The following is a 14557-nucleotide window of genomic DNA, read 5'->3' as shown; positions in this document are numbered from 1 at the left end:
AGCCATTGATTTTTTTTAATGCTTTTTCATCAAGGGGAAATGTTATTTTTCTCTTTGTCATAGTCCTCAACTCTTCTCATCCCTCAGCTTTGCAAAAACCCTCCCCTTTCAGCTCCTCCAACTCAGGGAAAATACAAATAAAACAAAACAAATACGGAAGGATTCATCAGGCCTGAGCAAAAACACTGTTTCAGTAGTATGGGGACAACATTCCTCTCCTGTTCCCCCAAAACATCCCAAGAGTTAACAATTAACACAAGTCTATGGACAGCCAATAGAAATAGAATACATACAATGCACATTTTTATAAACTCATGTCCATTCTATAAACTCTTTGCTGATATGAATCACTCTTCATTGGTCACAGTTCACTTGTTAGTCGGTGATCTCCGTTACATTACTGTCCTCTGGTGCCTCTACCACGCCTGAGGCCTTAAATATCATTGCACAGGAGGGACCAATAGCACAAGGCTGTGTGAGCTGGCTTTGGTACAAACATGATCAACTGTTGGTTGCCATTGGTGAGTGTGACGGAAGAGCTAAGTCAGGGCTTTCATTTACCAAGATAGGTGGAGTCGGAGATGTCAAGATCATGGCGACAGTGGGATGTTAACTGAAAATATTCTTGACAAGCCCTTATCCCCTTCTCTCCATCCAAATATCAGCAAACCAGAGAGGGCAAGCAGGCACAGTTCTTGTATAGTGTTAGTCTATGATTTGTTTTAGATTAACTTAAGGCAATCAAACTCAGCAATTAGCATCATGTTTCACTGAAAGACTGATTGGTGGGAAATAATACTAGAAATGACTGACTGAAATGAAATGGGCCTTCTTCTGCCTTGTACTAAAACCAAAAATAGGTGTATGATCTGTTATGTTTAACTACAGAACATGTGGAAGGGAGAGGCCACCTTAAAGGAAAATGTTAACGTTTTTGGAAATTCATTTGTATGCCATCCTCCCCAGTGTCAGACAAGAAGATAAGAGTCCCTTCTCTCCTTCGTGGCAGCTGCGACTCACAGAGACCAGCTGAGTTAGCTCAGTAGTGGTTGGTAGGGTGGGTTAGACTGTCTTCTATGCACAGCATCCGAAATCTGTAGTTCCTCCTGGTAATGCTAATTCAGTAAGGGTCAGGTTCTTGATCTCACCAGAATCAGCAGTAGTCGTATAGACGGTTTGCTTTATTGCCTGATGTTTTGACTGGGTTTTTGTTTTGTTTTTTTACGTGCTGGCTGAAATCTATGTGCCTGAAATTACAAAATCTCAGGATTTTTTTTTTTTTTTTTTAAATAACTCAAGTTACCCACAACTCTGGTTCTATTAATGTAAGCAATGGCTGCTTTTGGAGAAAAGGTGTATTGAAAACTTTGCTAACTCTTCCCAGCTAAATCACCAAGCCTCGGCCAGTCTGCAGGAGAGAGGGGCTTCTATCTTTTTGGGTCTGGCTCTTCGGGGGATCACAAATAAGTGCATTTCCTGTAAGGGTGACATGATCCTTTAAAGCCTGACTGAGATTTACAATACTGCATTATTGTCAAAAATTACAAACAAAGGACAGTGAATCATCTGTATATGTGTTTACTGCTATGCTTATGTGAGCATACCCACTTGGGTTCTGCTGCAAAGGCAGCTAATGGTTATTACTTACATGATCACGCCTAACGCCAGTTGAAATACTGTATTGTACATTAGCAGAGTTCATTGGCTGCAGTTGATCAGTTGGTACCAGTGAGCTTGAGCTTGACAACTGGCATTTTACAAGAAATGCATGCTGGTCTTTGATCCTTTTTCACTGGAATGGAATCATCATAATAAGCTTAATAATTAATCAGATTCATCATAATAATAACAACATTAAGAATATACAAATGATGGATACAGAAGTGATACAAAATACTCAACAAACAAAAATGAAAACAAGATACCACAATCAGACATGCGTCAAAGCGGTTATGTTTGGCAAGAAAGCAGATTTGTTGTTTCATAAAAACCTCACAGTGAAAATAGTTATGCCCCTTCAGGTTTACAAAGCACAGTATTCAGTCAAGATCAATATATATTTCCTTCCTTCATCTATTTCTTCTTCATAGAAGAATTCGGCTTTTGCGATACCACTGCGCTGAAATCCGAGGTTCTCCCCCTGATGGTTCTGGAATAACTCGCTCATCTAAGTTCCTTCATTTCCATTTGCATCAAAAATACTTTTCACCTAGGGGAGGAGCAGTCAATAACGATATACTGTTACGGCTGAAACCAGCTGTTTACTGGCTGCTCAAGCTCTAAGGAACCGATCTGATATGAAACAATGGACAAGATCCTAACTGGAGCTACTTCTACTCCTTGGAGAGAAGAGAGATAAAAATATAGATTTTAAATATCCTTCCAAGAACATCCTTAGTCGTCTTTAGTTATTTTGTCTCAGAGTTTGAGGGCAATAGCATAATTTAGAGTTAATGTGAGCAGCTATTTGCTGCCTGAGTGACAGACGAAATTAAATTAATAGTATTTATGAAAAACAATGATGCAGTCTTTGCTGCCAGCAGTTGGTTAAAAGACAGAGGGTTCAGGCCTCCTGCCGAAAAGAAAAGAGGCGGTGATCATTGCTGCCTTTAGTGAGAACATATCAGACATGTCTTGCCTTGCTTTTAGTGAATACTTTGGTCTTTGGTCAATATATTTCTCCTCATTTTATACATAAATTCATACACACACAAATATGCATGTACATACACACTTATAAACGTGTAATAAACTGGATATTTGTGCACGTACTGTATGTATTCACACGTTTTCATAAAGGACCTTTTGCACAAAAACATTGAGATTGAAATAAATAATCCAGAAACAAAGTATGAGTACCTCTTGATAATTCATGTGGAAAAAAAATTACCGAGAAAAATAAAACAAAGGGAAAGTAAAATAAGAAGTAGCCTTATGTACAGCAATAATCTTTTGACACAGGCTAAAAGGCGTTGTTTTAAATAAACAGACTTTGCATCTTTCAAGAAGCCTGAGAGAGAGGCTAGACATGAGAAAAACACTTGTCCTTCAACATGTATGGGAGCCAAAATGGCTGTTAAACGAGAACATTTTCCTCTCATCAAGAACACTTTTCCTTATTGAAGTCCTAAAAGTTTTTTTTTTCCTCCTTGCTTGGGATTCAAGTGATGGCGTTTCTGGTTTTTAGCCATTTTGCTCACACTGTGAGTCCTTGCTCAGTGGTGCTGTGTCCTTGCAGTGGGGATCATCCCAGCATCTGCTGTTGCCATGGCTGCTAACTGTTGGGTGGACCATCGTTCAGGAAGTAGGTTGTCATTTCCCCTTTGCCTTTTACCTTAACAACCCCACGACACTCCAGCACGTACCCTTTACTTGCAAGCACCTGGTGGAGGTCTGTAGTCACCTAAGAGTGAGAGGATAAACGATGACATTAGTTTAATATTCAGCTGGCTGAGGTGGACAATGCACTCCCGGGAAATGGAGAATGCTCAGTCCTGTTTGAACTGGCTAAAATGTTACGATTGAATTGTTCAATTGATTATCTTAATTCTAAATCTGGCAGTGATACATTTATGCTCTTATGAGTCTGATAAAAATAACAACCACAAAAATGCTCACTATTCTCAGTGTTCATGAGAAAGCAAGCACTGTCCTAGTTTTCTGAATATTGATGTGTTTCCTGTAAAAATAAAAAATAAAAGCTAGGAAGGGGTGACACGGCGGTTAGCATTGTCGCCTCACAGCTAGAAGGTTCTGGATTCAAGCCCCGGCCCGGGCACAGGATCACAGGATGTTCTCCCTGTACCTGTGTGAGTTCTCTCCAGGTACTCCAGCTTCCTCCCACAGTCCAAAGACATCAAGAGGGGACGAGGTGGATTAATACTCTAAATTGACCGTAGGTGTGACTGTGAGTGTGAATGGTCGTCTGTCTATATGTGTTGGCCCTGTGATGGACTGGCAACCCGTCCAGGGTGAACTGCTTCTGCTGGGATAGGCTCCAGCCCCCCCCCCCCGTCACCCTTAACAGGATAAACAGTAGAAAATGGAATCAAACTGATTTTGTCTGTTTTTGATTGTAAAATAACAGTTCTATCAGAATTTTGCAATCAGTGTTGCTGTCCAATAGTAGGTGAATGGACAGTGCGACAAACTCTACTCACTCGCTTGTCTGACGATATAAACAAATCAGTGAAAATGAGACCAACGTTATTCTTAATATGGCTCCATTAAAACAAAGAAGACGGGCAGTAAAGACGACTTTCTGTCAGCAAACACTGTCTTAACCTAAAAAATATAGTTAATTTGGTAAAATAGTGATTTGTCAGAGGGCTGTATGTCCTGCTCTTTTTCAAGTATCTGCTAAACACAAGAATAAAAATACTAGATGCTTGATTGTTTTAACATGAGGACAGTGTTTTTAACGAAGCATATAGTAGTGAAAGTCTGAGATGCTTTCAAGACTCATTCCACAAAAACAGAGCCGATAAAATGTGACTACATTTGAGTACTGGACTTTGATTCATCGTGGATAGAAACATAACTCTGAAAAAAACCAAAAACAAAACCTGCCTGCTACTTACAAACAACTACATCATGAAAAGTTTACCAAATCAACTCATAAGATGTCAAGGTGTGTTACACTGCCCCCAAGTGGGCGAACATGACTTACTGCAAGGTTAAGAAAAGAGTCCACTGCTCCAAAATCACATTTGACTCATCCTCTATTATCCTTCGCATCGCAACCTTTCTTTGATTATTGATTTCCCTTGCCATCCATGACATATTTATCTCCAAAATATAGTTGATAGTTCCCCAGTGACATACCTCACCAGGACAGATACATTGGGGATCGACTAATATTGTCTTTTCAGGACCAGTACTAATTGTTGTTAATTCAAGGAAGCCGATATTCACACCTGATATTCAGTTGCAGTTAAAATTTCAATGGTAAATTTTACAGCGATATGAACAGAACATTTTTAAAAAAGTGCAGTAAGTGCAAACCTTGAACATTCTAAGTAACAGAGATAAACATATGAATAAAATAGTCCGTAAAACATACATTTTTTTGGATGAATATCACATTATGCTGAGTTCCCAGCAGGGTATTAGTAAACAGAATCAAAAATTGCTAAATGAAATGTCAAAAACTGTTTTCTTTCTTCTGGTACATTAATGCGTTTAAGAAAAACTTCTGGCCTATAAAAATAGGTTAATACCGATAATATGAAAAATGACCAATGTCTACACTGATAATCACATTATTTTGTAGAGTAATTGACCCAGGTATCAGTTAAACTGCATGCTTCTGACAGTGCTTTGGAGCAGTACTTCTTACCTGTATGCGGTCAGGTACACCTGTGCTGTCCATGCGACTGGCCACATTGACTGTGTTTCCCCAAATATCATACTGAGGCTTCCGTGCCCCAATGACCCCTGCTACCACTGGTCCAATGTTTAGACCTTGATAGTTCAGAAAAAAAAAACCCACAGAATTATCTATCTAAAATAAAACTCCTTATTAAAAACGTTTGTGAATTATATTCTACAGCCGATCTCCGTTGGACAGCAGCTGCATGTCCTTACCTATCTTCATCTGGAAGTTGTTGAATGAATGCTCGTTGATGTACTTCATCTGCTCCCTCAGTCTCATGGCGTAGTCGGCCAGTGCAGTAATATGGCTACGGCCTTCCTTGTCATAGGTGGAGTCATTTAGACCTGAGGCGGCCATGTAGGTGGAACCAATGGTTTTGATCTTCTCAAGTTGCCTGTACTTCTCCTCACTGATGATCTGAGAGTAAAGAACAGCAAAAGTCAAACCTGCACTTTAATAAACACATAAATACAGACAAATACTGCTGAGCCATACCTCATCAAAGTCAGCGATGATCTCGTTGAGCAGCCGCAGACACTCCACTCCCTCATTGTTGGCCTCCAGCTCCACGTAAAACTCGGAGAAGTTACTGATGGAGGCAAACATGACGGCAACACACTCACAGGACTGGTAGTAGAGCTCGTCGTTACGCCGCTCACGTGCTAGGAAATGGGCAGCTACGTCCTTAGGCAGAATATTATGGAGGAGACGACGATTGTAGGCTTGTAGTTCCTCCATCTCCTCCTTCTCTTCTGTGGCCTGATAGAGAAAAGGTCCATTATTCTGTGTGTGTGTGTGTGTGTGTGTGTGTGCGTGTGGTGGTGTAGAAGTGCAGACAATATCACACAGAGACAGTTTAAGGTGAAGTCAGATGCTTTCACCACAGTGTGAGTGGTTAAATGACACCCTCTAGTGGACTCACTGCATACCTGTAATTTCCACAGGAAGTCGAGGCGTGCAGTAGATTCAACCTGCTGGGCGTGTAGGTACAGTGCCAGGACGAAGACTGTGAGGATCACTGGAGTCATGACCCTCAGGGACACTTTGGTCACAACATATGGGCTGACAAGAATCACACACACAGTCAGATTACGAGGAGACAAATTTGTGAACTTGGAAAACATTTTTTGGGGGGTATTGTTCTTACCACTGGTTTGTAGTTTCATTGAAACTGGACCTAAATTAGCAACAACAAAAAAAAAAGTCAATATCTGCTTGCACAAATTAGGATCATGTAATGATTTAAAAAAGGCTTTTCACGTTAATTTAATGATTTCAAATTCTTACCATTGACTACTTGTTTCATTTAAATCACTAAAAAAGTAAACAAAAATATAAATTAGGGCACATGGTTAAATACACAACGTAGTGTTTTCCAGGTCATACTATAGGGCTGAGTAGTCAAATATATTGGTGCCAATATAGATAGATAGATAGATAGATAGATAGATAGATAGATAGATAGATAGATAGATAGATAGATAGATAGATAGATAGATAGATAGATAGATAGATATAGATAGATGCCATGATTTATCTGGTAACCTAAATATGTAAATTTTACTTTCACTAAATGAAACAGTTTGAGTGCTACTTCCTCCTTCAAGCACAGACCAAAAGGCAGGAGGAGTGCAGTGTCTTCCCATGCCCCCATTACATTTTTGATGGCGCTTTAGCAAAGCGCCGTAAACTAGTCGGACGTTTCAAACAACACAACTGAAAGTTCAGCGAGTTTCTCATGGGACAGCAGAGGAGTTGCTCGTCCAGGATGTCGCCACACACCCTGGATTAAAATCACCAAACGATAACACGGATCAAATCAAGCACAATAAAGGGTAATGCCGAATACTTCCTGAGACATACTTCCTCAACAAGAGGTTCTAGTTTGGAAATCATCATGGCTGAGATATTATAAGCAAAGTTGAAAAGCAGTTTTCATGCATTCCTATATATGAACAACAAACTTGTATTTGTTTTTATGTCCCCTGAATAATTATTAAATACTAGTATTTAGATTAAGCACTTAATTATGATTAACTACATTTTTTTAATGGAATCACACCACTAATCAATATTTGTTTCAATACCATAGTTGCTCTGTGTTGAATATGTCATATGCTATTTTGACTGTGGATAATAAATATGAAATAGATAGATGCTACATAATTATTACAGTTCATACACAAAGAGTTTTGATAAAACATACCAATCCCATTTCAAAAATGTGAAGAGAGACAAAAATGACAAAAAAGCTGCATTTGCACCACAATATCCAAATATCAGCAGAGTGGCACTTACATGGCATTGGAAGTGACAAAGAGGTCTGCATTGTCGAATAGTGCTACTTGTGGCCACTCCACCAGCAGCAGGAAGGTGAGTTGGATGAGCAGCATGAGGGCCAGCTTCCCTATGCTGCTGATCTGCAGGAACACCGAGCAGGCCAGCAGCGTCAGCAGCACACTGTAGCTGAAGTACTGCCACAAACAGAGAGAGCGCCATCATAGAGAGGTAAAATCAATGATAGATCTCAAAAACTCTAATGCTAATGTGACTTTTTTTTTTTTTAATGTACAGCATACAAATAAGTGGGATTTGTGGCTCACCTCAGGAAAGGGGCAGGAGGGGCCTTGACTAGGACAGCTCTCCAGACCCCCTTCAACAGACACATTCAAACTGCGGATCACACAGGGCGTCACATTGGCTGCAGAGATGTTGAGCTTCTCTGCAACACAGTCTGCTAAGCTCTTGGTGTCACAGGCAAACTGGAAAACATGCAGAAGTATGTATTCAGTGAGATGCTGAAACACACAGACGGTTCACTGTATGCGTTAGTGGCACATTACCATGTTGACAAAGGCAGAGATGAAGACAAGGATGATGGTAAATACTCCAACCAGGGTACTATTGGTGCGAGACTGGACAATCTTCTTTGAAACAGTCTGCATTGCAGCTGGAAAGAGCTGCGAGATACACAAGAGAAAAAAAATACACTTTAACACATGAAACATCCTGTGAATATTAGCGGCATTAGCGAAATATTTGTTTTTACCTTGATACAAGAGTATATGGCACAGATGAAAAGGATGTTGGCAAGTATGATGAAGATACTGATGTAGATTCCCAGCATGACTGGGGTGCTGCAGGGAAGAAAAAGAATAGCGTGTTTAACAAACTCCTGCACACGACATACATTGGCACGTTTGTCTGGATGGTTTGGTTTATTTAGGCGTATGACATTTGTCAATTAGACTTGTGCAGTTTGTGTGTGGTGAGAAAGACAACCAATCACTGGATTTTCAGAATATGTGCATGAATTCTTGAACCTGTAAATTTGTAATCTCAGTTGCATTCCATTCGGAGCTGTGTAGCTTAAACTTTGTCAGGTCAAATCAAACTCTGATTCTCACCACAAACAAGCTGCTCCAGAATTCATTTAAGCTGAGACAGTGGATCGACACGTGTGAATTACTCACTGTGGAAAAATAACAATCTGTATGAAGGATATGAAGCAGAATACTAGTAGAGTACAGGCGACATAGCCTCCAAAACGATCATCGACCTTCTTGGAATACTGCAAAAATGCATAAAAAGAGATAGTTAGATAACAGGTTGAGGGTTTAAAACTCATCAAATGAAAATGATTATTTTAAACCTTCTTCTCCAAGCTAGGGGTCTGGAAGGTGAGCAGGAACTTTTTAACATGGTCTTTCCTCAGCTGGTCAATGCTGCGAGCGTCGATGGCTCGTCCCAGAAACTCATCCACTTCATCCTCTGGGTTCATGGTCTCCTGAACACCGCGGCTGAAAAAAACAGAAGAGGACATAAACAAATTTAAAAAAAGAAGGTTTCATGAAGTCCTGTGGGGTAGCACAGTGATTTTCACACATGCTTTTAGAGTTACTACTCACTTGTCTTTACTGGAGGTCTCATCAATTCCCTGAAGAAGACAGAGAACAATGAGAGGGAAAGGGATGTGGCTCTCGAAAAAAAAAAGGCTGCAGCCAGACTTTGCAACCATGTGGTGGGGAAGGGGGGCTAATTGCTGATAAGTCTTACCATTTGTCTGAAGACTTTTGAGTCTTTAGTCCTGGAGAAAGTTCTGTCAGGCACCCAGCGTGGCATCAGCCCCTCATTCGAGTTGGCTCTCGTCCGCTGCATCTTCGCCATCATCGCCTTTTCCTCCTTCTGCTCCGAGAGGGAAACATGAAGGCTCAACCAACTGTTCTCATGCAGCCCTCAGTGAATAACAATATACATGACTAAATACACTAGAAGAGATCTTTGTCATTCTAGTTTTTATTACACCCACAAGGGAGGTACACAGTCAGTTCAGCGTCACCTCGTTCACAAACAAAGCCACTGACATCAGTTAAGATGATGCCTCCACGGCTCTGCTTCCTACACAAACGATCACTCCTACTTTTAGTTCCCTCATACTCTCACATCTCAATGTTTCTCTTTATGTTTCTATCTTCTAATCAGCTACACTTTCTATTTTGACCTTTTGGAACATGTAGTTCAAAAAATGTGAAATGTTACTGTGCATAAATTTGTTTTTAAATGCTGTTGGGTTTTTTTGTGTTTTTTTTTTAAAGCCCTCAAGTTAGTCTAATAGAAAGGAAACGAAGCCTGATGGCTGTTTGTAACTCCTTGTTCTGCAATGTACCTCTTGTGACATTTAAGTTTTTGCATGCCTTAATGACTGCCAGTTAAAAGATGTACAAGGTAGACGTCAGGGGCAAGGCCTTACTGTGTAAACAGACTTCAGGCTTTACTTCCTGGTTGTAAGATTACATTAAGGGTTACAAAACATCCCAGAGTGTGTAAGGAAAAAACATTAACATGGTAAGGACCATGATGTCAGTCCTGACTGTCTGCTAATGATTAGCTTGGGATAAAGAGAAAGCCTACACCAAAGGAAACACTGTCAGACTACCAAGCACCTTGAATGCTCACTAAAAAAGTGAATTATATAAATCTGTTCAATCCACCCAAAAAGTGTAAAAAAAAAAAAGCAAAAAAAAAAGCAAAGCTGCCCAGCTGTGTGCCCATTCATGTTTCAATTCAAACACCTTTCTGTTGTAATTTGTAAACTCGTTATTGGGAAGTGTATGCTTTCTTTCACTGACCCGTTTTTGGCTGCAGCCAAGGACCAGGAAGGTCTCGATGCTGTTCTCCTTCAGGTATGCGTTTCTCTCACCGCCAAAGCCCGGCTCCACCTCGTAGTCTCCGTTAAGATACTGCAGAGTTGCCTTGGTGATATGGATCCGTCTAAAAGGAACAAAAAAGCACCCCTCATAAAAACTTGAATATATACGTCCTTGTTTGGATGTGTACCCGTGTGTTTATGTCCCTTACCCTGCTTTGCCTCCTGCTTCCATTTGATTTGCCAGTGTGACATCATTAGACCACACGTCAAACTGCCACTTCCTGAGTCCCAGCACGCCACAGTGCACACGCCCACTGTGAATGCCAACGCGCATGTTAACGTTGACCCCCGTCACCTCGCGCACCAGCCTGCAGATGTACAGCAAAGAATATCAGCGTCTCCTCTTTAGCAGTACATTTGTGTAAAAACTTGTGTACTCACGAGATGGCCTCTATCATGTCAACGCCCATCTCCACGCAGCAGTGGGCGTGGTCAGCACGGGGTTCCGGCAATCCAGACACACAGTAATAACAATCACCCAAAATTTTAATGCGTAGACAGTGGTTCTCCTGAGAATGTGGAGGAGGAAAAGGAGGATCAAAGAAGAGAGAAAACATGATGTTGGCAAGGTTCCACAAAGAGTTAGAGAAGAATAATTCAGTGTTTTGGGAAATAATATTTGTTTGCTTTCTTTTCTTTCATGGAGCAAAACTATTCTCAGGACAGTCAGTTATGTTTACAGGTTTTTTTGGGTTTGACTTTTTACCTTATAACATCCCACACTGTTTAATATTATATGTATGAAAGGAAAAAAAGGAAAAAGCATGAATGCTATGGCTTGTAATTATTTAGTATTCTATCATAGAGGTTATTAAAGAGTGAGGCAGGCCTCTACAGTTGTTTCAGGCTCAATGAATGGAGTTGAATGAATATCAGTTATTATTCCCTCTCTAGAAGTTATACACTCAGAATGTTGGTTCTTGGAACTGCTGGTGGGAAGAGCATTGCCTTGTAATATCCTTGCAGACCCTACATGCCAGACCGTGTTATTTAATGGACATTCAGGGAACCTCTCAGGGGGAGTTTAGGGGAACATATATGGTATACATGGTTCCCTGTATTTTCCATTCCATTGGCAGAACCTACAGCAACATTAAAGGAACCTTTTGGGGACAAGTGATTTTGTTCTATTTAGGTCTAATTATTGCCATCCTAGAATATTTACATATACTTACATATACTTTCTGCAGGATATCTAGATAGGAAATCTCCTAAAATATTCCTTAAATGTTCCTATAACACCCAGAAGGGTCTTTCAGAAGTCCACCGAGTAACCTCTCCTAACCTTTAAAGAACTTGACATTGTGACCATCTGGAATTGTTCCAGGAGCATTACAGGACAAAGTCCTGCATTTATACCAGCAGGGATGTTCTTAAAACATTCTGCGAAATCAAAATTTCTATCTGGGGCTTGAAGTAATTTGGTTATAGTTTATATATACCATCTCTTGACAACCGGACATGTTTCTAATTACATTACAGCGAATAGCAAGCAAGAGAACATTTGAGATTTGAAAATTAACTGAAAGACTTGAAAATCCCCTCTAATGATGTGAAGAGAGTATTGGATTAGCTTGGCAATCAGCTAGCCAAGCTCAGTCCCCTCTAAAGCTATTCCCCAAAACATTCAACGACACAAATACACATTTAAAAATAAGGAGACTTCAGCAACTTACCGATGCCAGCTTGTCAAAACGGGCAAAGAGTTCGTTGAGCGTCATGACCAGTTCCTGAGCTGTGCACTGAGAGGCCAGGCTGGTAAAACCCTCGATGTCTGCAAACAGAATGCTGAGGATGCCATGAAGAAGGACAGAGAGAAAAGAGGCATCCATTAATCCTCTGCTGTGACTGATGCTGAACATTTCAGTTAGTTTTACTGTTGAAGTTGTCGTAAAGCATTCTTTACCGGCAATTCTATCATATTGATGACATTTTTATCACTGCACAGCAGCAGTATTATATTGCATTTTGTTACTTTCAGGGCTGCTGACTTTGAGAAGCCGTGAAGTTTGACGGATTGTGAGCAGTGTGTTTGCTCAGTGCTGTAATTGAATGTGTGCGGAGGTTCTTCATCTTTGGGGATTATCTTATCTTGGCTGCTGGTGATTAAGTATTCCCTCACTAGTGTTAATTAGCCTCCACTGTGCCAAACTGCTCTACTCTCTCCTGACTGTGTGTGTGTGTGTGTGTGTGTGTGTGTGTGTGTGTGTGTGTCCACATGTGTGTGTTTGTGCAAATGTGGTTGTATTTCAAATTTTTTTTTAGGATGACATGAGGTGATGGACTAGGTTGTTATTTGGCGCCATGTTCTGCATCATTCTTTATAGTGACTTTTAAATGAAAAAAACTCCCCAAATGACATAGACAAAAGATGTTTTTACTAACTCAATTCGGATTTTATGGGCAAAACATAAAGAAAACAGAAGCCAAGTGTCCAGGCTGACCTGACATTGTCATGTTTCTGGATATAAATCTTATGGAACATCATGTCTTCCTTTTTGGCATTGATGTCAGCCTTCATCTCCATGGCAACATGCCTTGGCAACACTGAAAGCAACAGACGTTCCTGAAAAACACACAAAAATTGAAACAAAATTCAGAGGATGTCACTCACAATAATAGTGTCTGTCAACTTTGTGTCCAGCGTGCATGTATACAAGTGTGTTCCTTCTCCTCGTCCTGCATTTTGAGGATGAGGTAGAAGTAAAAGACTAAAAACATCATAACATTTGTTAAAAACAGAGACTGATTATATACTCCCTTGTGGTCCTTAATGATACTTGTTAAAGCCCTTCTTTTAAGCGAGCTCGAAAACCTAATTTCATAATATTCCTAAATTTAGCAATCAAGCATTAAAATAGATTCGGCATTTAGTTTTCAATTGTGCATTTCCAAAAGCGGAAACTGGTGACCTACTTTTATTGGAATTTAACAATAGTTGTATTAAAGTATTAAAATCTAATGACAGAGGTGTTGTACATTAATGTTGTCAGGTCTAAACTAATGGAGAAAAGGTCCCCATCCAAAAAAGTAGTGAATGTGGTGCAGGTGCACCCTGGTGTCTGACTGGTATGGCTGCCAAGCATGGAGATAAGCCAGTGCTGTTACATTCACACGTGACATGCCTTCTCTGCACCGCGAATCGAATGCACCCTCTCAGTATGACTAGTCTATTTAGGTGTGGGGAACTTCCCCATTTTCCCCTCTGTGTTCCACCATGCATGCATGCTTCATTTAGGCTGCAGGGTCAGACTTCATTGCCTCTTCAAGTGTGTCCTGCAGGAAGTGATGAGGTCAGAGCTAATTATTGCTGCATTGTATTCACATGCAAACAATCTTTTCTACGTGATTTGACTAACAATGTAGATTGTACCAATTGAAATAGCACATCCAAAAGATATTGTTACTTCTACCCAGGAGGTCAAGTCTCGTCTGTTAGCACGTTCACCTAAACACTCCCAACCGATGTTCACAAAACCATCTTTGAGGGGTGGAGCATGGGCCAAGGAAGAACCCATATGTTTTTGAAAAGATTAGAATGGGGGGGGGGGGGCACAAACTAGTCTTTGCAGTCTTTTTTAGCGCGAGTGTTCCTGGAATCACTCACCATAATCACAATTTTTTATTATTCAACCCATTTTTTTGTCAGTCTTCTTTCACACAATGTAACTACCTCAGAAGAAAGACTCATAAATGTTGCTCCATGACCCCCAAAATGACTGAAGTAACTACCAAATGCCCTGAAAGACTCCAAGCCCAGGATTTTTATCAAGAAGACCACATACCAATTACTTATATCAGTGCATTGTGCAGAGGCACCTGTCCCTCCTGTTATAAACGCTGAGATGACAAAAGTTACGTTCTATGAGTGATAAGCCAGAGTTTGAATGCTGCCTCATTCCGAATTAACCATTGCAAACTCTAAATGTTTCACATCAGCTGATTAGACCGGGTCTCTGATATTGGTGTTTCTC

The 14557-nt window shown here is 40.4% G+C and overlaps 1 protein-coding gene across 1 annotated transcript in view; it reads right to left on the bottom strand.

Moving 5' to 3' along the window:
• LOC147255660 (adenylate cyclase type 6-like) overlaps positions 1-14557 on the bottom strand; it is a 41344-nt gene continuing 26787 nt past the window's right edge. Inside the window, exons 5-24 of the mRNA XM_086213493.1 lie at positions 13028-13149; positions 12260-12371; positions 10965-11092; positions 10733-10891; positions 10504-10645; positions 9431-9559; positions 9283-9311; positions 9027-9174; positions 8848-8945; positions 8424-8511; positions 8218-8334; positions 7978-8136; positions 7673-7848; positions 6662-6688; positions 6522-6551; positions 6304-6436; positions 5870-6133; positions 5587-5791; positions 5339-5463; positions 1-3403 (exon numbers count right to left, since the gene is read on the bottom strand). Of these exons, the coding sequence (XP_086069619.1) occupies positions 3275-3403; positions 5339-5463; positions 5587-5791; positions 5870-6133; positions 6304-6436; positions 6522-6551; positions 6662-6688; positions 7673-7848; positions 7978-8136; positions 8218-8334; positions 8424-8511; positions 8848-8945; positions 9027-9174; positions 9283-9311; positions 9431-9559; positions 10504-10645; positions 10733-10891; positions 10965-11092; positions 12260-12371; positions 13028-13149 (2520 nt within the window). The 3' untranslated portion in view covers positions 1-3274. The remainder of the gene's footprint in view (positions 3404-5338; positions 5464-5586; positions 5792-5869; positions 6134-6303; positions 6437-6521; positions 6552-6661; positions 6689-7672; positions 7849-7977; positions 8137-8217; positions 8335-8423; positions 8512-8847; positions 8946-9026; positions 9175-9282; positions 9312-9430; positions 9560-10503; positions 10646-10732; positions 10892-10964; positions 11093-12259; positions 12372-13027; positions 13150-14557) is intronic.

The sequence above is a fragment of the Aulostomus chinensis genome, chromosome 9 (assembly GCF_037954235.1).
Source record: "Aulostomus chinensis isolate RoL2024-O1b breed Wild chromosome 9, RoL_Achi_v1.0, whole genome shotgun sequence".
Classification (NCBI taxonomy): Eukaryota; Metazoa; Chordata; class Actinopteri; order Syngnathiformes; family Aulostomidae; genus Aulostomus; species Aulostomus chinensis.
The sequence above is the reverse complement of the archived record's forward strand: the minus strand, read 5'-3'. Positions and strand labels throughout refer to the sequence as shown.